The sequence below is a fragment of the Limulus polyphemus genome, unplaced genomic scaffold, assembly GCF_000517525.1.
Source record: "Limulus polyphemus unplaced genomic scaffold, Limulus_polyphemus-2.1.2 Scaffold1494, whole genome shotgun sequence".
In the NCBI taxonomy this organism is placed as follows: domain Eukaryota; kingdom Metazoa; phylum Arthropoda; class Merostomata; order Xiphosura; family Limulidae; genus Limulus; species Limulus polyphemus.
Genome location: NW_013667104.1, coordinates 33,517 through 60,002, shown reverse-complemented (window position 1 = coordinate 60,002; position 26,486 = coordinate 33,517). Strand labels below are relative to the sequence as shown.

The 26,486-nt window shown below is 32.2% G+C and overlaps 1 protein-coding gene across 3 annotated transcripts in view; it reads left to right on the top strand.

Moving 5' to 3' along the window:
* The window catches only part of LOC106463826 (calmodulin-lysine N-methyltransferase-like), a 65,656-nt gene that overhangs the window by 20,728 nt on the left and 18,442 nt on the right, over positions 1-26,486 (top strand). For all 3 annotated transcript variants that reach the window (XM_013923902.2, XM_022391444.1, XM_022391445.1), the window contains exons 5-8: positions 6,380-6,440; positions 19,773-19,827; positions 20,886-20,949; positions 24,262-24,322. In XM_013923902.2, coding sequence (XP_013779356.1) covers positions 6,380-6,440; positions 19,773-19,827; positions 20,886-20,949; positions 24,262-24,322 — 241 coding nt within the window. The remainder of the gene's footprint in view (positions 1-6,379; positions 6,441-19,772; positions 19,828-20,885; positions 20,950-24,261; positions 24,323-26,486) is intronic.

Here is a 26,486-nt window from a genome sequence, read left to right as displayed (position 1 = left end):
AAATTGAGTAATGTACAATTCTAAAATTTGAATTATAATCTACAGTTTGATGTCAAACTTATCAACATAAATTTATGAAAAGTAGTTCAATAAAATTTTGAATACGAGTCAACAAACTCAATGATATGGCCTTTCACCCATGACCTGTCTGGAAAGGATTAGTGGAGGTGTAAAATGAAAATACTCATGCAAGCATCTGAACAAAAAAAAAAACAGTTAAAAACAATTTATGGGCCCATTTAGGACATGGATACATTGGGCCCAATGGATAAGCTGTCCATGGTGCAAGAATATTTTTATTGATATTGAACAGAAAAAGTCCCTAAGTACAAAATATCTCATGTCAACAAAACAACTTTATTCTCATCTGTCCTTTTTAGAAAAAGTTTTTTATTTGCAATGAAATTTTTCAGTTAAGTCTTTTTTTTTTAAAGATGCGTGTTTGCTGAAGATACTAAGCAGTTCAAGTAAACAACTCTAACAAATTTCAAAGTATAGACTGTAGCATCTTTTTAAATGGAGTATTCATAAACACACACACACATATGCGCAAGTATGTTAAAATTTTTGTTTTATTAATGGATCACAGGGGTCTGTTTCAGTATGATTTGCTTCTGCAAATACATTTAATATTAAAATATGCATTTCATAAAGTTTTTATGCTGTGGAAGTGACAAAACACTCAACCAAAATCTTGTATTGTTAAAACATTCTGATTTCTGAAGAGTTGTAGCTTGACTTGTATACATTAACTATACAACTATAGTTTTAAGAATTTTCTGTGTATTTTCTCAGTATATTTAATACAAACCTTTTATTTCTCTTCCTTGTCTGCATTTTGTATTAAACTAGTTGTACAACATATACCACATTGACATCATTTATCTTTCTTCAGGCTTATACTAATACTCCACGATGAGACAGTATGGATGCATGATAGATAGGCATAGTGCTTAATGTTAATCTGTTATCATAAGGAACATGACAAATATTATTCCTCAATTCACTTCTACATATCACATTATCAAAAAAATTTGTTTCAGAAAGGACAAACTTGCAGATATACTTACTGACTCATAACTTGTTACTGTGTTGCTTGGACTTTAGTGAAGGAACAGAAACTAGCATCCTAAAAATTAGAATAAATGAACATCTTTAAATATTTTTAAAGAATGAAACTGAGGCCAGTATTATTGTAGATGCTAAAGTTAAACCAACAGTGATATTTTTTTAGCTTGTAAAGATATTTTTAACAAATTGATACTGTAAAAAAAGTTCAGAACATTTTAATAATTTGCTTAAAATGTAATACATTCTATATTTAAGCAAATACTTCCATGACTCTAACTTTATCACTGTTTTATAAACTTTCATTATCTTTTTTTATTTTTTGGTTTGTTTTTTGTCATTTACATATTTGCAATTTAGAGTGTGTAAAAGTGTTTCCAAAATTTCCATAAACATTCTGTAATTGTGCATGAATTGACTTGTGGTTGTACAATAGGAATCTTTGGGTCTTGTAAAAAGATTTAGTAGTGAAATAATTCAAGATCAGAAAATTATAAAGATTTTAAGTATTATTTAATACTCAGTTATGCCATTAAAAAGATAGTAAACTAACAGTGAAAAATCTAGACCCAAAATGCTTCAGTTTTTTTTAAAATGGTACCTGAATTTCCTTCATTGCAAAAGCATCCAAATTAAATGTTTTTGTTTGTTATTTTAGCCACCTGAATCAAGGTTAGAGGTTGGAAATATTATTGCTGATTGTTTACTATTAAGGTTGACAAAACCTGTTGAGCACATATTAATTATTACCAGTGTTTCTATTTGAAGTGAAATGCTTCATTTTTTATTTCATGCTTTTCTTCTAACCTTGATAATGGCAGGAAGATGCAAAATTATTTTACGATCCTGTCACTAAGGGTGATGTTTCATACTGTTCAATTTAAATAGTTTAAAGAAATTGGAAGTTTAACTTAAAGTTTAGACTTTGCCTTGAATAATATTACTGTTGAGGTTCCAAATCTAAAAATTTTTAATTTCTTATTTGCAAAAATTTCCCTCAACAAAGATTTTTTAAGTTCTCTTACTTTTGTTATTGGTCCCAAGCAACTTTTTAGATTGATCAGTCTAGAGCAGTATTTTTATAAATTTTATCCTTCCTACCTGTTACTTTGAAACTTGAAGGGATTGGAATGTATTATAAGCGTAACCAGTAATAGAAAACTGAAATTGAGCTAGACTTTCTTAATCTTTGATTACATAAAAACAATAAGTTTGATCTCGGAAGTGAAGTGAACAAACTAGGCTTAACACATTTAATACTTATTCATATTCTGACTTTTAAGCATGGTAGAAGTGTCAGCCTTGAGGATCCTTGAGGAAAAGTTTTAAACCATAGCAAATGCAACACTTGGACTGAAAAGTGGAAAACTTTGTGTAATGTATCATTAGCTATGTTAAAATATATTAGAAAGCTGTTGTATTGATAATTGCATCTTTTTTTATTTTTCAGTTATAATTAACAACTACAAAAGCATTTTGCGTTTTCCTCTCATGGTACAACTTTATGTGCAGCCTATCATGCTTTATACTGACAAGGAAAGTTTAAAGATACCTCTTTAAGTAATAAAATTTGTATCAAGTATTATTTTAACTTAAATGCAAAAATACATCAAAACATGCTGATAATGTACTCTCACTGTGTTGGTATAACTTGGTTATTGATGAAATGCTACTACATAGTGCTAAAGAACAATGAAACTATTTGGATGAATCATACTGTGATTTTACAGAATTTTGCTCTTATGTGAAACATAAAGGCAATCAGTTTCTAAACCCTACCTCAAAATATGCATGCATCACATAATGAAACATTCTCGATAGAGATTAAAAGCATCTTTTCATCGAAAGACTTCAGATCATAACTTTAGTAATTCACTGTTGTTGTTCATATAAACTTGTATTCTTTTACCACTTTCCTCTCTCTTTCTTAGCCTTGTTTTGCCCTATTAAGAATTTTGTTCAGAGCATGATTGTATTCAATTTTTCTTCCAAAGAAGATAGTATACTTTTGTTTAGTAATGTAGCCCAAATAAGTCTCATTTTGTTTAGCATTCAAACCCAATTAAAGACTGTGGTCAAAATTTACAATGCAAAAAAAAAGTTTAAACTTTGATTACATTTAGATAGTGGTGGATATTGAATGTGTCATAATTGTTAAAAATCAGTGGTAGTTTATTAACCAAAATGTCTGGAAAGAGCTCAAGCATAGATCTTTATTTCTAATGAAAAAGTAACAATCTGGTTTTGATGTACTTATATAATCTACACAGTCAAGAAGTTAAGTGCTTACTATATATCAGTGGTTCCCAAACATTTTCACTGATGACACCCTATCCCATTTACCTTGATTTGCATGATACCCCTGATGCTACATGCAATATTTTTTTTTATTATGTTCTTAATTATTCTTCATTTGGTGAAACTCGTGACACTCCAAGCAACTTATTGTGACACACAGCTTGGGAAACACTGCTATATAGGAATACTTTGCAACTATATTTTGATCTAAAGATTTAAAAACCAATAACTTAAGACTTGAGTGAAACATGTTATGAATATCACTCATTGGTTAGCAACCTTTTCCATTATTTAGTTAAGCACACATCTTTGAAGTATGTTAATTTTGTACATTGATTGATTACATCCTGCTCGTCATTGGTAAAGATTGGTTACCTCTTTAAATTTATTTTAAGAGACAATGTTGTCACTAAGATGCATCATAAACAGATGATATTTACTGTCTAGAGATGTCAGTCAACATTTTAAAGTTCAACCAAATTAATTATCTTTATTTGAAAGTTAGCAAGCTGTGTTCTGACAACTAGGGAAATGCTATTATTTATTTCATGTGGCACAGACATTCATTACCTATCTTTTGTATCATATACCACAAAATTTGGGTAGTAGATGTATGTATCAGTAAAGCTTACATGAACTGGTTGATGATGAGTTATGAAAACTATATTGATGAAACTATAATATATATCAGCATGTTCTTACATACATTCTGACTAAGTATATACTAATTTTTTATTTTGTATTTAAAAAATATCCAATCAGATCTGTATAGCAGCTCATCAGTAGATGTCATTTGTTGTATTGTCCTCTCAGTTGTGATACATGTTCTCATCAACAAGCAAATTGACATTATATATATGTGTCCAACATTGCTCTTTTTCTTGCACATGAAAGTCTTCATGTGAAATTTCCATTGGCTGTGTATGTGTGAAAGCTTCACTGATTGGGTTTGTCAGTGTGCGTCAATAAATGTGTGTGTGTGTGGTGAACAAATTACTTGTGCAAGTTATGGCATCTATAGTGTTGTGGATGAATGTACATTAAATAGAAAAAATTAAAAAACTTTATTGAGAAGTTCAGAACTTAATAATCTGATCTACATATATTAGGTCTGAATATCAAACTGCTGATGAAAGTTGAAGGAACTACAGTCTATCTTTAATTAGCATGGGTGTTAATGTTCAATCAGCTATAAAGATGCATTTAGTTATCTAACTATGCAATTAAGAGGGTGATTGGCATTATTTTATAATGGTGGGTCTTACTTGTCATAGATAACATGTTACATTATGTTACATGTTACATACATGAATTATTATTCTTTTGTGTGTGTGCAAAGTACTTAATTTGTTTGTTGTTTATTTGGTTTCAACATTATAAGTAAAAAGTAAATTTCAGAAAATGATTATGTTATTCAGTAAATAACTGTTAGATAATAGATATGTCTATATTAATAATTTATTTACACTTTTTATGGTTTTGTAGTGCATTATGATTTTTTTAATGAGGAGTTAATTATTTAGTTGGATAAGCATTTAATACAAAAAACATTCACACACCCATCTAGTATATCTGTATTATGTAGATAGTTAAACATATAAACTATGTATATTTAATTTGTAGTAAAAGGTCCAGCTAAGTTTATTTTTTAATGTAAAAATGATTGAATACTCAGTAAAATATATGTGTGATATGCACTTCAATGCCAAACTTGTATGTAATTTTGGAAATTTTTTTAATCCACAGTACTTGTAACTTTGCTATGTTCTAGTGGTCTGCAAGAGTATTATTTTTTAAATCTCAGTAATCCATTAACTTACAAAATATCATTTTTGAAGCAGCTTATTTTACTAGAAATTATACATAGTAGGACACACTGACTTCATATAGTTACTTCATTCTGGAATACCACACTCTACAAAATAGTTTTACAAAGTAGTGATTAACACATGGAACATCATATAACAGAAGTTACATTTTTCTAAAAGATAGGTTGTTTTCTTAATTATTACCAACTACAAAGATACAGTATAAAAACAATATGGTTGTTTCTCAAAATTATTCACAATTATTTGCTGAAAAGACAAATTAGTCACAAAATTAAGTAATCAAGTAATGTTTTATTTAGTAGTACATGTCTGTTATTCTTCTTCTGTGCATCTGCTTAATGCCAGCTCTGATAGCCTGTTGGTAATGATGCATAATCCCTTTCACAATTTTAGTATCACATAGCATCTGCAAGTAAATATTAATAGGTGTTGAATAACATAAAATTGTTAAAACTATAAGAAAAGCAGTCACTGAACTAATGAGGAAATTAAGTCAGTCAAGTTATTACAACTTCATTTTATCACAGTGTTCAAAAAAGATAGTTTTAGGAGAGGTAAGTCAGTAAATTCACTGGTTTTAATTAACCAGTTTTCATAACCGTATAAGAGATGGCCAAAATCCAAAATATCACAGATGGTTGAGCCCTGCCATAAACTACAAGTCTCTGAACCACACACTTTCCTTAACTTTGATTCCACCAGATAAAAGCCAGCCAGGTATATTTTTGATGCAAAAGGATATTAAGAAGCTACAAAAATAGAAAATTATAACTTGCAAGTTAAAATCCAGAGAGGTATAAAATATGTAGTTAAACATCCAGATATTGATATTTTTAAAGGAAAGGACATACAAACACCCAATACATTATGCTTGTATGATATGAAGAGTTAAACAGCCATTCAACTATTTGTTGTCTCTTATTAAACAATGTACTAAATATTGTTTTTCATATTTGTAACAATTTTTTGCTTATTACATGTATATGGCATGATTAATGTTTTATTTATGGTATTTTTGCTGTTGTCAAATTGCTTGCAAGTTTCTGTTTGGCTTGTTAAAAACTTGTAAATGCTAAAAGCATCTGATATATGATACTAACTTTAACCTATGTCTTTTGCTTGAGCTAAGCTATTTTCTTGTGTACTGCTTTAGCTAAATATGCTGATATGACTGACACTTTTAGGTATATGGCCATCAGAAGAGGTTTTAGCTTACTACTGTATGAAAAACAAAGAAGCTTTTGAGTAAGTATTTATAGATTATAACATTTTACTGTTACTATGCTTTATTGTTACAGCTTGGTTTACGAGGTTATGTGACTAGGTCTTTAACAAACTGTAGTAGAAGTAATTAGTTTGACCTACATTGTGTACTCCAGAAACAGTAGTAACAGAGACTGCTTCTACTAAATGTGGGTTTCTTTGCTATCTAAATCTGCACACTGATGATGATTGAGAAAGTTTTGATAACTGGAAAACACTATATTTAGAAACAAAGGCTGCATTTTAGAGCTTTATTAGTCTTTTTAAACAGGTAAGTAAATATTACTGACTTGACATTCTTCAGCTGAAAGTTTAATAAAGCAAAAGCATCTTGGCCAAGATTCTGAGATTTAACTTGTTGAATGTATCTTTGCACCATCACATTTGTCAGTACAAAGCACCACTGGTATCTTGTATTTTACCCTGAATTAATCCCTTGAGGGAACGATTAAGGTCTAACATTTGTTTTTAAGCTAACTTGTGGATAAAGCTTTTGCTATTCATATCTTAACTTATTTATATTCAAAGAATATTATTCTGTTGTTGCTATAAGTGCATAGTTATTCTTACTTTATTGGTTTTAGGTACATTTTAAAAAAGTAAATTCAAAATTTTTCAGGAGTAATCCTAAATGTGTTTTTTATTTGTTGTTGTTCCATAATTTTATTTCAGTTTCTGCTGATGTATGTTAAATGACTCTGCAGTGTGTTCTTTGTATTTCTGAAGCATATTCCAGTTGTCTGTTATGTTAGCAACTTAAAAATGTCTACTGATGTTCAGTAGACATTTTTAAATTTTATTATACAGCGCAGTTGTACCAACAAAAAAAGTTGACTTTTAATTTAGCTCCACAACTTACTGACTTGAAATTCCTTCAGCTGATAGTTCAATGATGTCATGAGCATGTTAACTTGTTGTTTAAGACTCATACCATATGTAAATTAATATGTAGAATTATAAACAGACTTTTCTCTACATTAAAATACTTTTATTGTGAGCTTTCAGCCCTTTTACCATAGCCTTCATTGGCCAACAGTGTGCATTATTGCTCAAAGAAGCCTCTGGGAAGAGGGCCAAAAGCTCTCAGTAAAAGTATTTTAACATAGAGAATAGTCTGTTTGTAATTCTACATAGCATCTTAACTTAATAGTTTCAAAACTGTTCAGTACACCTGAGATTCTAACTTAGTTTAATATCCCTTTATACTTTTTCCAGAACTGCACACTTGCACTGTTAATTTCACAGGCTTAGGATAACTCCACAGTTTTTACAGATTTTACTTAACCAAAGTTTTAAGACATGGCAGTAATGAAGGAACAAACAAATATCATATTGAAATATTCACTTATCTTTTATGAAAATCACCACTGCAGTATTTATTCTGATTTGTTAAAAGCCCTACCTGTAAACAAAGTTATGCATGAAACACTAAACCTTCTTATATATAATTAATATAAGTTTAGGCTATAGTGATCATTAATATAATATCCTGTCAGCATGTTAAATGTCAAAATTCCAGAATATGAAATCTAATCTCAGTCTATGTTAATTTATTACTCAAAGTGGGAAATATTCTTCTAATACTTGTCAAAAAGTAAGCCTAAGTAAAATGTAGGATACATTACCGTTATTCTAACATTTCAAAATCATCTTCATTGACACTTATATCATTGTTTACTTTGAAAACTAATCTCAGTTTAAACTAATTCAGCCTGTGCAACCATTGTTATTCAAACTGTTGTTTACCTGTTAGTGTTTTATTTACAATCATAAAACATGGTGTAAAAAGGTATTGGCAACCATTATAATCAAATTGGAAAATGAGACTGAAATTTGGTGTTGGGTAATTTATAAATTCCGAGGCGATAACTCAGCTCCACGCACAGATTAGTTATCTTTCACTTGAGCCTGCCTAAGAGATTTGCATGCCATTAGCCTTGAGACAACTCTCATCTAATTTCACATTTTAATGTGAACTACTCTGGTGCATGTAAAACAAAGCCCTCTCCCAGTAGGAGGGTGGCACAACCTTCATGTGCAGTAACTCCCCTTATGCACTTGCACTCCTGACAACTTAATTTTTCTCGTCTGTATTGAATTCAACTTGTTGGGGTATGCATTGTTAACAAAACTTTGATTTTCCTTTTCTTTGGCTTTTGTTTCAACAGCCTTAATATATTATTGTGAATTCTCAAATGACATTGATTTATGCTTAGTCTTGTGTGTGTGACATTGTTCAAACACAGGCCTTATTTCTACTATAGCTTCTGGAGGCTTGTTAACTGTTGGGGACATTGCAGCCATTGTTTAACATGTTGTAGATTACCACATGATTACTGGGCCCTCCTCCTATTCCATTGGCCAGAATTCTTTCTTCTTAATCGGGAACAATCTATTGGACTACCATTTAAACCTGATTTGCTTTACCATTCAAGAAACAACCTTAATTGTCCAATCTCTTTCTGGATTTCATTCTCAAGCATGTTCCTTATCTTTTGCCTATGTTATTTATTTTTTGTTTTTTTACTCCATGATCCACAGTTCTTGTCTTTCTCCCTTACTTTTTATTAGGATTTATACTGTTTTTTTTCTTTAATAGTTCATCTCTCACACCTAAATGGCTTCTGTCCTCATTATCTCCCAAGGATTTTCTTCTTTCTCAACTTTGCCCTTTACTTCTATTCCTTGTCTAAACCAATCAACCCTTAACATTCCCATTCCAGGTTCCAGGCTTCCTTTTTTTCTCGTTCCTCCCTCTACCATAAGTGTACTTCATTGCTTTTCTTGTCAATGACTATCAAACACATACAACCATGTGGATACCCATTTCTTCTCCCGTTGTTGGCCTCATTTTCTGCCATCAGTCATTTATCATTTTTCCACCTTGGTCTCTATTTTTGCTTCACTTCCCACTTCCTTTTCTCCTTCCAACCTGGTCTGTGCTTGGCCATGGTCGATGTGTTGGACACCTTCCTACACATCACTTTCAACTTGTTCTTCATTTGTCTTCTAAATTTCATCCTTCATTTTCCCATTTCTTGTTCTTCCCTTTTACTTAACATCAGCCCCTTTTGTATTCGTTGATATCATGAGGGCTTTCATTGCCATATTTATGGACAGAGGCTGGTGTTCTTTCTTTTTGACAGTTGACTTCTGTTGGCCCATTCTCAGATAATTTCCTCTTTTCACACCTTCTTCTTTCACAGGAGGCTACTTGGTTGGGGGTTAGGGACTTATCCTGAGATCTAAGCCCTTTCTCACACCCACTCAATACTACTACATCTCTTGTCTCATTCAAGTTAAATTTTCTCCTCTTTGCCTTCAAGCTATGTTATATCTGTCCAGATTTTTCACTTCTTATTCCCTTCCTGCACGAGATTTCTTTCATTTTTTGGGACTGACTTTCCTGGAACACTTCATTCCTTTGGGGCATGCACACATGTGCTTCATAAAGGGAACCTTATAAATTTATTGGTTTCTTTCTTGTGTTCCATTGTCCTTGTTTGTGAACTTCTCCTCTCCTTGAGGAATTGTCATGGCAATTGGACTGTACCTATACTACTTCTGGTATTCCCTTACCACCTCTCAAACCACATCTGTCTCTTCACCAATGATTCCCTCTCTGATTGAGGCACATTTCTGAACAAGGGCAGGATTTCTGGCATTTCAACACAGGACAAACATTCACTCTACATCAACATGCTGTACCTTCTCACTGTTCACCAGGCATGTTCCCATTCCTGCCCCCTACTTCACTTGGATAACTTAGTCATGTTTCACGCAGTTCCATGGTTGTTTCTTGCATCTACCTTCTGAGAGGCACCCGTTCCAGGACCCTTTGCTTTCAGGCATTCAACATACACTTCTGGGCCCATTCACATCAGGTTTAACTTATTACCTGTAATTTGCCAGGACCTAAGAATTAGGTGGCAGGCATTCTCTCTCTCTCTCAGCCAGTCTGCACTCTACCAATGGAATGGTATGTCCAACCCCAGGTCTTTTATGAGGTTTGCTCTTGGATGGGCAAAGCCCCCCATTTGACACTCTTCTCTGCTGTGGGATTCCTTTCTTCTGATCCACTGTTACTCATCTTTTGGCTCTGGCTGTTGATTTTCTCAGCCATGCCTGGTCTCACCTCTTTTGTATGTCTATTCCCCTATTTGTCTCCTCCCTTGGACCCTCACCTTCATATGCATCCTATGGGGCACCTCCTTGGCCAGCTCAGCCTTGGTTTCCTCTACTTCTTCACTTATCAGTCACCCTCCCCTTCCTCTACTCAATTTTCCCTTTCTCTTGCTTCACTCTCACATGTCTCTTTTTTTTCTTTTTTTTTGTCCCATCATGAGCTATCTTCCCTCCATCTTTATGTATGGAATTTTCCAATCTGTTGCTCTGTCAGGCAGGAATGCCAAACATGTAACATTCTTCTTGTCACATACCTGTCTCTTTTCTACTGCATTTGTCTGTCAATCAAAGTGGCAGGTCTTTAATCATTGGTCTATCTGCCACTTCTTTGCTCCTGGCTGCCCTACTTTGAACCATATTTCTGACTTTATACCTGGCTGTTTATCCATGATTTTTCAGTCTCTGCCTTTGCTGGTTATTGGGTGGATTTGCTCATGAGATTTTGCCTTTCCCAGTACCACAAAGTGTTCGTCTCCTGTATTCCCCACTCTGTTATTCTCCTTCATTCTTCTCTGATCTTCTTGCCTAAACTCCCATACCTGACTAACACCTTAGTAAGAATTTGAATGTTTTCATGCTTGCCCCACTCAAGTCATTGGCTTCTTCCCTTTATACTGTTATTCTCTCCAGATTTGTTTCCTCCTCTTTCTCACCTATAATTACTATTATTCCATTGCCTAGGCAATCTATGCTTCTCACACAATCTTCCATCACACTTTCATACTTTTCCTTCTTAAGACATCATCCATCATAGAAAGGCAACCATACTTTCTCTTCTATCTCCCTTCCTTTTGTCTCTTAACTTTCATTTTTTGGATCTGGATTGGAACCTGTGTCTTTTTGGTGTTCTTTTTCATAGACTTTTTCCTTTTTTGGGTTTCCACCATTGTCTTTCAATACTCTGTGTCCCCTTTTCTTTCAGAGACCTCTCTCCTTTTACCCTTACTGGATGTGTCTCTAGATGTAGATGCTTGCTGGCTATTTCACATTTCTTTGCATTTGTTTCGTCATCTTTGTCATTCTCTAACATCTCATCTTCACTGGCTCTGAGACGAGATCCTCCAAATGGGCAACTCTCCAGACATTTGTCTCTCTTTATCTAAACCTTCTGACTGTTTGTTTCCTGCTGGATTTTGGCTTCCATCTATCACCATTTTTTAATCACTCTACCATCTTTGAGAGCTCCTTTTTATTTTATAAGATTCCACCAAGTGACTGGTGTTTCCTCCTATGGTATACTTTTAACCAAAATCTATGTCGAGCTAGAATAACGGAGTTCATACCATCCACCCTGGATCTACCAGTGCCCACTGTGAAATTGGATGTTCTGCAAGACCACTTGAGGTATCCTCATAGTATACATATTTACTCAATTATCTGATACAGACCGTACCTGTTCCATGGACTATAATGCAAAAAAGCCAGCACTAAGGAGGTGATCTGCCCACTTCTTTAGCTCATTTTTGCTGGCTTTTAAAAATAGGGTTTCGTGGTCATTCATTACTGTGTCTTCAGTAAAGGATCTTTCCAGCTGGAGGTCTGATATGGATTGAGGCACTTCTTCAGTTCTCCCCCCCCCTCCTCCCCTTTTGTTGAGTGCAACAGAGCCTGAGGAGACCCTTGCCACTTACCAGTTTCTAGCTACTTGTGTGGTTTACCATGGAGTATTCTCATAAGTTAGACTTAGCACAATGCAGTTTAAAGTGGGGTGGTAGTGACACTGTCTGTGTAGTGCAGGTGGTCACCCCTCTAAACCATAACCAATACATCTTGTGCCCTCATGCAGCCAAAGCTTGTTCAGATGGGTCTGGGTGAGCATACAGTGTATAGAAAACATGATCTAAAACTAATGTGCTCTCATCCTACAGCTGGAATCTGTTCCATAGAGTCTGTTAAGTAGTCATGAGGCCTGCACACACCATATAAAAACCATACTGCATAACTAAAGTGCCCTCCTACTACAGCTGGAGTGTTCAGTAGAGTTGAGGTGAGTGCACAAAGTATGGTGTGAACACACCCCATCCGCACTACACATATTTGTTTTCAACTATCTGTGTGCAAGTGCTCAGATGATCATGTTCTCATTCTGTCCATCTCTGCAACACATGGGGCTTATTTGCCCCCCCCCCCCAAATGCATCATACCTTTCAAACCCTGAAAATCTGCTGGATATGCTACCCCCAACTGGGAAATCAACTAAAAATATACTTTATACATATTAAACTTTTATTTAAGAAGAAAGTATTTAAATAAGCTATACTGCAACTAATGAATTTGTTAATAGCTTTTAGCAAATCCAATTCATCCACATCATTCATCAGGATATAGAGACAAGCAAAACTTTTCAGCTTCCTTAGGGCAGAAGACGATCTTTCAACAGTACATGTAGTTGGTGGAGCCACCATATAGATTTTGAGCAGGATGAAACTGATGGACAAATGTCCTTAAGCACAGGATTTTTGTGTATTGCTTCACAAAAATATTGTATGAGAATCATTGATGAATCTGGAAAGTTCTCAGTGATGACACTTTACACTTGTTCAATTTCATATTTCACACAGTCCTTTGATTTTAAAAGCACCAGGTCATCTTGATAAATGTTGTACATTTCATCAATATCAGTTGCAGATTGCTTGCATAGAGATTTTTTCATCACAGCTAGTTTATGCAAATCATCTATAGGATATCTCACAGAAACTTTTTCAACAGCAGCTGTAAACACTTATTGGTATATACTTTCTAATTCAGCTTCTACGGTTTGTGTGACGTTTGCACCTCTGTGCAATGCAGGCTCTTCAATGCCTATAGAATTAGAAGCGGATAAAATATAAAACTGTGTTGCAATGCCAGCATTTTGCAGAAGAGAAGCCATCCCTTCAATTTTTGAACAGACAAACTGCACTGAAACATAGGTGACTGTATTAAACTGTGCACTGGATGAGTGATTGTAAACAGCTTCAGACCAAAAAAATACACTGAACTTCTGCATGCTATTAATAAACCCATGATGGCAATGCAGTAGCATTACAGGTTTCCTCTAGCCAATCCAACAAACTGCCAGGTTGAGCTACAATTGATATTACAGCATTGCCTCTTAAAACCCAGTGTGTTGGACACAGAAGTCATAAGGTGGTAGTAGGGGCATCATCTATTGTAAAGGCTTCATATGATGCCTTTCTACGAGGGGAGTATTTAATAAATGTGACCACTTATTGTAGAACTTCCTGTGATTCAACCAAGTACAAATGATGATTTACAGTATCTTGGACTATCAGTCCATGACCAGAACAGTAGCTGAATGTACATTTTATATATTCATTTAAAATTTGTATTGGTACTCCACTTTTTCAACCTTTCAATGTACTGGCTTCATCATAACTCTGTGCATGAGCTTGATTAATATCTAATCCATGTGATAATAGTCCTTGTTTGATTGTATTTGTAATGTTTTCAGCTGTTGCATTACTGAAAACAGAATGCTGTCCATTTCTCATATACTTTTAAATCATCATTGACATAAGCTTGATTGTTCCTGATATGCAGAGCCACAAACTTCATCACAAATGATGCCAAAAAAAAATGGTTGTTGTAAAAAGCTTCCACAACATTACGGGGTACATTATGAGCTATGCGTTCCATGATTTCATTCTGTGAGACCCAACTGCAGTATTTATTACAGACATGTGAAGAAAAATATGTATTAAACTGGGGGTTGTACTTTGATAACAGGTTCAACAATTCCATAAAGCTACCTTCATGAGCCTCAGTACCCCTGTATGCCAAACATTGCTTTCCCAAATATATAATAGCATTCAAAAATCACCCTAAGTGCTTTCCTATTTGCCTTCCATCTTTCAGCTTCTTTGCTGTTGCATCTTGTGTTTCGATAGTGGTTTTTGTAGTCATGCATTCTCTATGACTCTGACTTCTGTCATGCTGTTGTAGGCCATCCTTGCTCTTTCTGAAATCAATTTCATCTTTTTACCCATGGAGATGTGGAAACTGAGGAATGCTATGATGGAAGTAAGCGATTATTTTGCATGGCTTACATACATACATACATGAAAAATTATATTATTCGTATCACACCCGTATTCAACCCATGGGAAGAGGGTTTTCCAACTTTCCTGGAAAGTTCAGCCTTTTGTGTTATTTTGCTGCTAATGTTTTTGTTACTACTGTCAATGTTAATTCTGCACTATGTGATGTTGATACTGAAAGGTTTGCTGGTACTGAAGTGGGAGTTGATTTTGCACATTGTGATGTTGATACTGACAGATTCGTTGTTACTGAAGTGGGTGTTGATTCTGCACATTGTGATGTTGATACTGGTAGGTTCGTTATTATTGAAGTGGTTGTTCTTTCTGCACATGGCACCAATATTGGTGGGTTTATTGTTACTGAAATTAATGTTGATTCTGCACATGGCACTGATATTGGTGGGGTCATCATTACTGAAGTGGATGTTGATTCTGCACATGACACAAATTTTACTGATGCTACCAGCTTTAGAAATGCTTTTAAAATTGCCTGTGAAGTTTTATGATTCTTGGAGAATCCATTTCTCTAAAAAATTAGACAAAAATATTAGCAACATTTTGTGTTGTGGATAATTCAAGAAATGTTATATGCATAAAGCTTAAAAATAGTTATTTGTTGAACACTGATTGTAGTGATGTGTTTATTTTAGACCATTACAACCTGAAAAGGTATTTCAGATAGAAACTCCTCTCTCCACAGAACCAACTGCCTTTCTTCCCCACTTCCAGTGTGTTTCATTTGCCTTATCATGAATGAACTTGTGGTAATACAGCACCTTCCTGTTAATGGAGGGCTATAGTTTAATGCTGATTGTATCATATACTGCCATAGTACACATTAACTCTTTCACTATGGGCATCTTTTTTTCTGTGCAAGTTATGAGGTTTTAGTGGGTTACATTCAAAATTTATTTAAACTACTTTCTTATCATGATATACAAACATACAAATGTAGCTAATAATCCAAATTTTAGTAATATACAAGTTTTAAGCTCATAATTTTGTATGGCAATATTTAAAAACAAAAACAACCAAATTTCCTCTGGTATGAGAATTGTGACATTTTTTCTTTGGGCATCCCCTCTTCTCTAATTTATTTATCACCCTTCCAAGAAGTATAAAATTTAATGAAAATTACTCCTTATAATGTTGTCATCTCTCAGGCAAAGCATAATTTTTATAGCCTTCAATCACGTAGAAAATCGGACTCCTCTTACTTTGCCCACCTGTCACATCCTCTCTTCCAGAAATTGCCAATAGTTCTCTCTAACATTTAATGCTATATTATTTATAACCAATAGAAAGCCAAGGTTTTAATCTATCAAATGATGTATCTTACTACATTATTTTCTGTACAGAGAACTGTCTATTTTGCTTCTAGTTCAAACTTTATTCTCACAGGAAACACATCAGTGAGCTTAGCAGAATTTTAATAGCTCTTTTTACATAGTTAGAAAGCCATAAAAATTGTGATAGTTATGGAACATTGTCTGCTTTTTGCATTTGATTATTCTGTGTTCTTTGGTGCTATATTTAATTAAATAAAAAATTTAGTGCATTAGTACCATTAATATAAAAAAAAGTAGGGTTAACTGCTCTAGATAGTCGACAAAAAAAAAGGACTCAGGTAAGTAATTTTTTTTTTTACGTGTTTATTCTTTATTTATAATTATAAAAGTAACTAAAATGTAAAAATTAGAAACTTTTTAGGATAGATTAGGTAAAAATAAATAATATTTTTTTTTCATGGGATAGGCTCAAAAGCAACTCACAAGTAGCTTGGCATCATGTAGTTCAATAGGGTAAGATGAGTTTCACTTTCACCAAGTGATTTACAAATCTTATGGCATGAATATCAATTAGTTATGGTTTAAAGGGCAATAAAACAATAAAATTCATGTTTAAACAGATGTATACTGTTATGAGTTTATAGCTATTTAGAATAAACAAATGTAGTTTCATGTAATGATGGGAAGTCATTCTAGAAAGAAAAAGGGTCATTTAGATTTTTAAAAACTTTTAGTGGTTACAACGTTAGTCAAATTGACAAACCTTGTATAGAGTTAGGGTAGAGAAAATAAATGTTTGAAACTTTTAGGATGATTTTAAAGTTTACACAAATGAAATCTGAGATTTTTCATTTGAAAAAAAGTAATTTTAATCTTAACCTGAAAATCACTATCCACTCAGAGCAAGGACTCCTTGTATTCATGGAGAAATTTTTAGTGAAAATACTTCATTAAAAAATCTGAAAGCTTGCCAAATTTCATGAAAATGTACAAAACATATTAGAACTTACATTATGGAAACTATAAAGGTCACTTTAGGGTCACAAACTAGGTTGATTTGACCAAGCCCATAGTGAGAGAATTAATACATTTAGTGGTGGAAGTTATGCTCAAGGCTTGGTTCATGCATAAAAATCTTTTCAGCAGTAGCATGAAATAATAGTTTTCAGTTCTGTGGAAAGGTGAGTTTCATGTCTGAAATGCATTTTCATATAAGGAAATTGTTAACTTTGCAAGAGTATTCCTAAATATAACTTATGAATTATGCTGTAAAAATCAACACTACACAATAAAAAATATTTCAGAGTAAATGCATGTAATTTCAAGCTGATATACTTTCAAATATAGTGAAGTTAGACTTAGTCGTTCTGAGTAGTTTATTGATTTTGTAGCTATAAAGCTAATCACACACCTGCTACTTGCATTTGTGTAGTAGGAAATGTTCATTCTTTTTTAGACTTGATTCTTAGTCTGTCATCCAAAGTCTATTTAATTAGACATTTTGTTAAAATGAGGATTGAAAGCAGTGAGTTTTTGATCCATTTATATAATTTCCCTTTCAAGTGCATTGGAATAGGTTTTAAAAGTTGTCAAATAAAAACTTGTTTTGTAAAAATTTGCTGTACAGTCCAATGAAATATTCCAACAAAAAGATATGAAATAATTAATATTGAATTATATAGAACAGTAATTGGCCAAGATTTAGTTTTATCCATTGGAGGAATTAGGTAACATGCACATGTTGCTTTATATTAGTGGTTCCCTTAATGTCATGTTTGATGTTCATGGGAATATTAGACAGTTTGTTTCAAAAATTATTTTTTAATCTTAAGTGTACCAGAGTTATATTTAGCCAAAGATTGGAAGTGTTGTTTTTGTATCTTGACTTCAGTTATTGATGATGTCAGAAAAGGAACTTAAAACTAAAGATTTGAACATTTGTTTCAGTTTTCAAAGTCAGTTCTCAAGAATGACCATAATGTGAAACAGTGATACTATAACAATGAATTTGAGCTATATATTGTAAAGAGATTCCACATCTTATGACATTGATGTGAAATTGACACAGTTGTATTATAAGTCCAAGAGTGAAATCTGTGTGATTCCATTGATTTAGGCCAGTTATGAGTGATAAATATGTATGTTAATAAATATGAATTAGGTTTTTCTTCCAAACATTTTTTTCTTAATGAATTCACAATTTTTTAGCATGGTTTCAACAACTTTTTTCAAGTATTTCAGTCCACAGGCAAGAGTCTCCCCGTTGTTTAGTAATAAGCTTGAGGGGTAATAACACTAAAAATTCAGGTTTTGGTACCTGAAGTAGACATAGCACATTTTTCCATTACTATTGTTACAACAGTACTATGAGTGCAAAACAAAACCTTATCCACACCTAACGACTTGATATTCACAACTTTATAGCATTTTGACCAGGTTTTGGATTTTGAGCAAAGAAACTATTTGAAACTTTATACTATTTATATGTAAATAAAAACTAAACAGAAGGTAAAGTGTAATAGATTTATTCATATGTTTTTAACAGAAATAGTTTACCAAGGCCTTGAAGAGTATGAAGTTGAACTTTGTTACTCTGCCACTTATTACTAATGTATTGATGGAAACTGTCCACAAATACAAAACTATGAGATTCACCATTCTAGACTTTAACAGTTATTGAGAATCGAGCAACCTGATGTGATATTGGTTACATAATTTTAAAACAATGCTTATAACTCACTCACAGATAGGTGTAAATCAAAAATTTTATTCAATATGTCTTTAAAGAAAAATCCATTTAACTTTTTTACTAATAAATAGTAATTAGATTGTTACTCTATCAATGAGGTTTCAATGTTACTGAATATTACTTTGTAATTTTAGAAGTGTGAAATAACTATTTTGCTATAAGTACATAGCTTGCTTTCATTGGAAGTTAACATTAATGATAATCAGCCAGTCATCTGAACAGAGTTCAGTATTTTCTTTTTTGCAGTGATTGAAAGTTTCAATTGGTTATTGTTTTGAATCATTTCAATGACAAGCATTTTTAAGACATTTTTTAAAGAGCAAGATACAATACTATGTTTGTAGTCCTGCTCTGTGTCATTCTGCAAGGGACTGTGAAAATCTGTAGAATAATATTGGTTGAATAAACCTGCTTTATTGTTGAAAGTCTCTGGATTAATTTATTCAGTTACATTCTTAAACTTTGTCAGTTTAGAAACCACTACGGAAGATACTATGAGGTGTTGAAATGTATGGCACAGACTTGACTTATGTTTTAAATATTTATCTTGTGCATCAGTAATGTAGTATGAACACTTAACATATTTTAAGTTCTTCCAATATTATTTATGGGCATGCATAATATAAATCTCTGATGAGTAAACATTATAAATTAATTTTAAACTGGACCATTTGTAACCTGTGTATGAAGTGTAACATTTATATTAATTCGTGGCTGTTGTTTGATTACATTGTCTCTGTATATTAACAAATCCATCCAATTCTATGCCATTCGGCCTACTATTGTTAAGTGCAATTATCAGTATGGCTTTTGTGCTGTTGAAGAAACATCTCTAAACAAAATAATTCTACATTCAGACTACTGCTACTAAATAATTGTATAAAAGAGTAAGCCAAAATTATTTCCAGAATATAGAGCTCCACAATTAATTTCATGCTTTTGTGTTTTTAATCTTGTAATCATTATTGAGTAATTTATTGTTCACGTATGTTAATTAATTGCATTGTTCTGTAATATTTGTACATTAACCAAAAAAACAATGTATTTTTAGACGAAAGAGTGTTTGTGAACTAGGAGGTGGAATGACCTGTCTTAGTGGGTTTGCAGTAAGTATTTAATCTCGGTGTTTATGATTAAGTTTTCTGATTAATTCTGGAAATGGCTAACTACTTATATCTTACTGCTGTAATAATTTGTTTTTGAAAGCATTTTGGTGCACATGTTTTTGCTAACTTGCATATTTAAACATTGTAAGAGTATGTCTGTTGTAAACTTGTGTGAGAAACATTGTACTTTGGGTAACTAGAAAGAGTAGTGTTCCACAGTGAAACCACTGACATATTTTTATTTATAGTGTGTCACTCAAATATCAAAATGTAATTTTATATTGTAAAAAAGTGGTTCTGTCTGCTAAATTTTTTTATTTTGGTGAAAGAAATAATTTAAAATTGAGTTGTAACAATTGCATAATATAATTTTAAAACTAGTAAAAGATAATATTACCCTAATGCATTTTTTTTTTTCATTTACTGTGATAAAAACAAATTTTATTGAAGATTCATATCGTGTTGTTTGTTGTGAAAGTATCTTGCAGCCAATCAGTATAAACATTTTTATCTCGCTATACTTAACACTTGTCTGGAGAGATAGTTGTTCCAATCAAAAGTCAAGGGAGATTTGTTTACTTGTGTAATTATTTTTGTGTGTATTTTATTAAGTTAAACTACTGTTTGATTTGTGAGGTAGTGCATGTTTGGTTGTCTAAGATTAGAATGTTATTATAGTTTTATTGTCAACAATCAGTAGTTTTGTATGTTGGAATTGAAATTTTTTTTTTATAAAGATAGAGATGCGTATATCATTTTGAAGTTGTTTTCAGTTAGCTACTAGCCTAACTGTACTCTTGACAGTTTACTAGGTACTGACTGAAATAAAGTGTGCATTTAGATTCTTGTTCTCAAAGAAAAATCCACCTGTAATAAATACAAATTACAAATGTCTACGGACTAAATATGACCATGCTCAGGTCACATGGCCATAATCCTTACTGTATTTTATCACAGAATGGTATAACTGCAGAAATTGTTGTTTTATAACTGTTGAAGTTTTCAGGTTTAGTGAAATAACCATATAAATTTTTTCAAGTTTAATTTCATACTTTAAGGTTGCAGCTACAGGAGGAGCTAAAGAAGTGTTTCTCACAGATGGAAATATGAGATCAGTGAAGAGTATCCTTTATTTCATACTTGTTATATTTATAAAAACTAATGGTATTATATGAACTTTAAATTCCTCAAACTATATATAGGTTAGAAAAATAGTTTAGATTATTAGCATTTCTGTTTCTTCACTTATTTTGTTGTTGTTAAAAATTCACATATTTCAGTTTATGTTTTTGTTAAACTTTTATATACCACAGTTTAGGTTTATGGTTCATGTTTTACATATTGTGTTTGATTTTCTTTTAAGTCCTTATATACAAGCTACAGCTTGAAAAGAAGTATGTGGCAAAAAATTATCTGTATTGTGAGAAAATCAGGTTAAACACATAACAGTTAATTGTATTGTTATTTTATTGACAATTATTTTAAATGAAATTTTTATTTCTTCATCTGTTGCATATTTTTTGAAATATAGATATAGGTGTAAGGTGATCTTGGTGGAAGTTCCAATACTATTGTACATTTTACATTAATTTATGCTGAAACTTATCTTGATACCTGTTTGTAGTTGTAAAATTCATAAAATAATTTATAATTAACATAAAAGCTGTTTATATGTGGAATTTTTCTAACCTTGTTTAAAAGCAGAACTACAGCAGAATATCATCATAAACACAAATACCTGCATTTTTTGTTCTACTTCTGTGTTCCATAGGCTTATATGTGAGACACAGCATGCCTTGTAATAGCTTTCATCTGCATTACTTTCAATCATAGCTAGATGGATAAGCATAGTATTATTTGTATCACTCGTTCTTACTCAATCATTTTTATCTTGAAAGTAGATGGATTAGCACATAATGAGTCTTGCATCATCATATTTTCTTTATGCATCATATAGCAAAGACATTTGCTGGAATCAAAGCCTCTGCTTGATTTTCTTGTAAAGTGTAAATCTTACTGATGCTCCACATGATGGGAAATTTATCATTACAAACTGTTCTTATGTACATAAGCTTTACAGCTACTCATCTTGTTTGATATGCAAACTCAGTAAGTACAATTATGCTTGCACATCATATAGGTAGATTAGCAGTGGTAAAATGTGTGCAAGATGCAAAATTTTTATAAATTATACAGTATTGAGGGAAACAATATTATAGGTTACTGTGTGAAAAGTCAATACCTTAACTATTTAGAATGCTTGGTTATTCTTCCTATTGTGCATGAACAGTTTTAATTATTTGATACTATGATAATGAAAAAAATACTTTGATTAACCGTACTAGCTGTTGAAATAAGACAATAATGTGTGTGAAAAAGTCCCAGAAATCAAACCTTGATTTCACTCCTAATGCAATCACTTATTAATGGACACCACCTGTAAATGTGGGTACTCTGGAAGTTTTGGGAGATGTAAAACATACACCTTTAAGAATGCAGATACCATTTTGCTTGATTTGAATAATGTGAGCATTTACATCTTGATAGTTTGCTGCAAGGAGAGAAAATCCACTGTACACCTTAAATAATAGTTCAGAGGCACAGCATTTTAAGCGGAATATAAATCAAAACACAGGTGACATCCTATATATCTTCTTAATTGAAACAAATTGCTCTTGCAACTTTCTAATATTTCATATGATAGACAAAAGTTTACTTTATGATGGATGAGCACACGAGCGGTTGAAACATTGTTATAAAGTTAAGATATAAAATAATCCATTGAAAAAAACTCTCTCTGGACTTCAATATTGACAATTTTGTGAAATGGTAAGAGCTATTTCAAACAGTTTTATTAGAGTAATAGCCAAGTATGAGTCTGGATGGAGGTAGGGTGAAGAATTTGGCCATGATTATGGTGGGGGTTTCATGGTGTGAGGTGGTTTTTATATATTGAATGTGAGATATTTATATATAAAGTGCATGCATAACTAATTACCCAAGATATTTTAATGAACTGGTTCCAGAGGGCCATGGCAAAAACACTGTTTGCTACAGCCCTTACCTAGCTCCTAAATAACATTACTAAACTACTGGAATAGCCTTCCCAAAACCCATATATCAACCATGAACAATATCTTTGGAACCTTCTGGAGGAGTTACCTTGAAAGTTTAGACTATCTTTCTCTGTTCATCAAGTGGCCAAGCTTTCAAAACAACAGTGATTACAAATTGAAGATATATTTTTTAAAGCTAGTTGAGATCATGCTTAACAGAATAAAATAGATATTCAGGTCAGAGATGGTGCTTTTGTTTAAGAAGACAGTGGTTTAATGTAAACCCCTCTTTTATTTCAACCTTGAATACATTTAGTAGTGTGTTATTATTAGAAATAATTTTTGATAAAGGGAGAAAAATAATTTATAATAATTCTAAATTTCAAAATGACAATACAAATTAGGATTTACAACATCTTTAAAAGCTAAATATTGATGAAATACAAATTGCATGTAAGCTTGGCTTAAAAGGAGCTCAGATGTTAAGTTTAAACTCTATATTTGTTTGTTTATGGAAAAAAGGTAGTTTTAATTTAAACTGTTAACTACTCTTACAAAAGTTGTTTAATTACTGTTAGCCTAAAAGTAACTAGTTATCTGTAGTGAAGAATTATTGCATGTTGGAACGTAAAGAGTTTGTAATGATATTACTCAAAACTGTTTTTGGTAACTTGGTATTAAGATAATTTTAGAGGGTTTACAGTGATTACTCACTACCAGATTCTTGTATATCTAAATACTTTATAATGGATTTGCTTGATATTATGTGTTGAGATATGTATATATAGGTTTACAATGATTACTTGCTACCAGATACTTACATTTAAATACCTTATAAAGAATTTACCCACCATACGTTTTAAATATATACAGTGATTATTCAGTACTAGATACAGGGTTAATAATGACTACTAACTTATGGGTAGCTAGATGTGTACAAGTTTTAAATTGGCTTTCCTCACCATTGGGTACCTAGACAATTACAGGATTTATCATAAACGTTAACGTATGGGTAGCTAGATGTGACCAAGGTTAAAATTTGTTCTACTCACAATTGGGTACCTACAAAAGTATGTGGATTATGAAGGCTCTACATCTTATCACCACTAGTATATTCAGAGTTGATAATGGCCTGAATCATCACTGGATACATAGATTTACTGAAATGAACTCTGTGTAGATATGTGTTCTTGTGTTAAAACTTGCAATAACTGGTAGATGTAAGTAAATGTAGTTGCTGTGAAATTTTTATAATTTGGTTAAATATAAGTACTTTTAAAATTGTTTTTTTAAATGATTGATATATGTACTGTGGAATTCTGATAATTTATATCATTAAATAAAAACTATTAATTCAGTTTCCTTAAAATAACCTCAGATGTTCAAGTTATTGTTGAAAGGAATTCTAGTCGGTTCAATAAGACAAGAGTTATAAGCAGGTATGTAGTAATTTGAGTAAACTCTGTTATGACTTTCTGATTGAGTGAGACACCTTGAATGAATTCCAGAAGCATGGTGAATACAAGAAACATCCGAATGGGAAGTTGGTGGAATTATAGTTGTTAGTATTAGCTGAAAAGCAAAAAATATTTACAGCCTTCATTTTGTAGACTTTTCCTTTGCAATACAGTTGGAAATAGCTAAAATTATCATACAGTTTAAGTAGAATGTTTTGAAAATAATAAATCATCCTTTAATTTTCACATATTACAAAACTACTGAAACATACATTTGACCACTACAGTTACTTGAATTCCAAGTAGGTTGCAATAAACAGATTTTCTGTACAATGCTTGTGAGAAGTATTAATTTATTTTGCAAACACACACACACACACACACACACACAAAGAGATGATTATTCATTTGCAGATAAACTGTGACACACAGTGATGATGATGACCATTTATATGCAGATAGGTAGCCACATGTAGTAAGGAATATTCAGGTGCAGGCAGACAGTCACATGTAGTGATGAACATTCATATGTAGACAAGACAGTCATACATGCAGTGATGGCCATTCAAGTACAGGCAAGTAATCACACACAGTCATGACCATTCATGTATAGACAGGTAGCCACCCACGCTGATGACAATAGGCAGTTGCACACATAAAGTTTTGACTATTCACATGCAGTCAGTATCACACAAAGTTATAATCATTTATTTGATGACTAGGAGATATTAGTGGAATTTGATAATCAGTCTCATTAATCAATTACGTTCCACTAATCGATTATTCTTGCATGAGACTTGGATAATTAGAATAATCAGATTTATTATTTTTGTGACATTAATCAGTTTGATTATAATTTTGATTAATTTACATGACACTAATTGATTACATAGTTATTCATGTGGAGACAGACAGTCACATACACAGTTCAAGTATAATTATCAAGTATTTTTTATGGAAGTCTTTTTTTCCCCCCTAGTGCTGCTGTTTAACTTTATTCAATATATATTTAACAAAGTGTAGATAGAATTTTGTACATATCATATCTGCAACATTTGTGGGGGAAAAAATTATTTGTTCTAACTATTAACTGGCTCAAAAACATTTTTCTTGTAAATAATAATGGAAGTGGTTCTCTGCTTATTTAAAAATATTGTTGTTTTACAAGGTGATAGTAAGCAAGTTAAAGTTGTGAAAAGGGGAGTGCAAATACACAAGTAAAAGGTTAAAGTAGGAAATTCTTAGGACATGTATGCTCTATTTTTATAGATTGCATGATAAGTTTTATATTAAGTTAACTAGTAACTCTAAAACATAGGAAGGGGAAAGTAGTTTATCAAACCATTCAGTATCTTAAAAGCTACAACTGTAAAGCACACTTTGACCTTTATTTTACCACTAGATTTTGCATGGATTGACAAACTGGGCTCTGAAAATATACCTGTAGTTCTTTACAGAGATAATTTTAAAGGGGTGTCTGTTCTAAAGTTCTTCTTATTTTATGTCTTTATAGCAAAATGTATAAAATGAATTGAAAAGACTAATTTTCTGTAATTTGATGCAGTAGGATGTCAAGAAATATCGGATTTGAAAATGTTTACAATTTTTAAACCTAATACCATGAGTATTAGTGTATTGTAATTGATGTGTATTATTTCATTCAAAATGCTGAGAGAAAGAAGAAGAGTTACATCTACTGCAAATAAATGGACAATGGTTTGCCAACTGAATTGAATGGTAGTTATGAACTTGTAAGAGCCTTGCGCTATAAGTTCCTTTTGGGTGTAATGTGTGTATAATTAACTTAATGTTGGAAATTCTTATAAAATATCTTGTCATTGCAAATGTGAAATCTGAGACTTATTATCAAAAATGTATGTGTGAATAGACCTTTCATTTTGAAGGGCTATCGACAAATATTCTGGATTCTTATTTCTTAGGACTCGTTTTACATTAATGAGTGTTGGATTAAAAATGCTTATTGTGTTGTTAATTATGTGGCTAATTGTAGTTATTTGTGCATAATTATTGATCATGTTTACGAGTAAATGTTATTAAGTAATATAGTACATATTTTATGGAGAATTGTAGTGCTATATTAATATGTTTTTTAATTCATCTGCTTCTTTTCTTTGGATGATGAGCA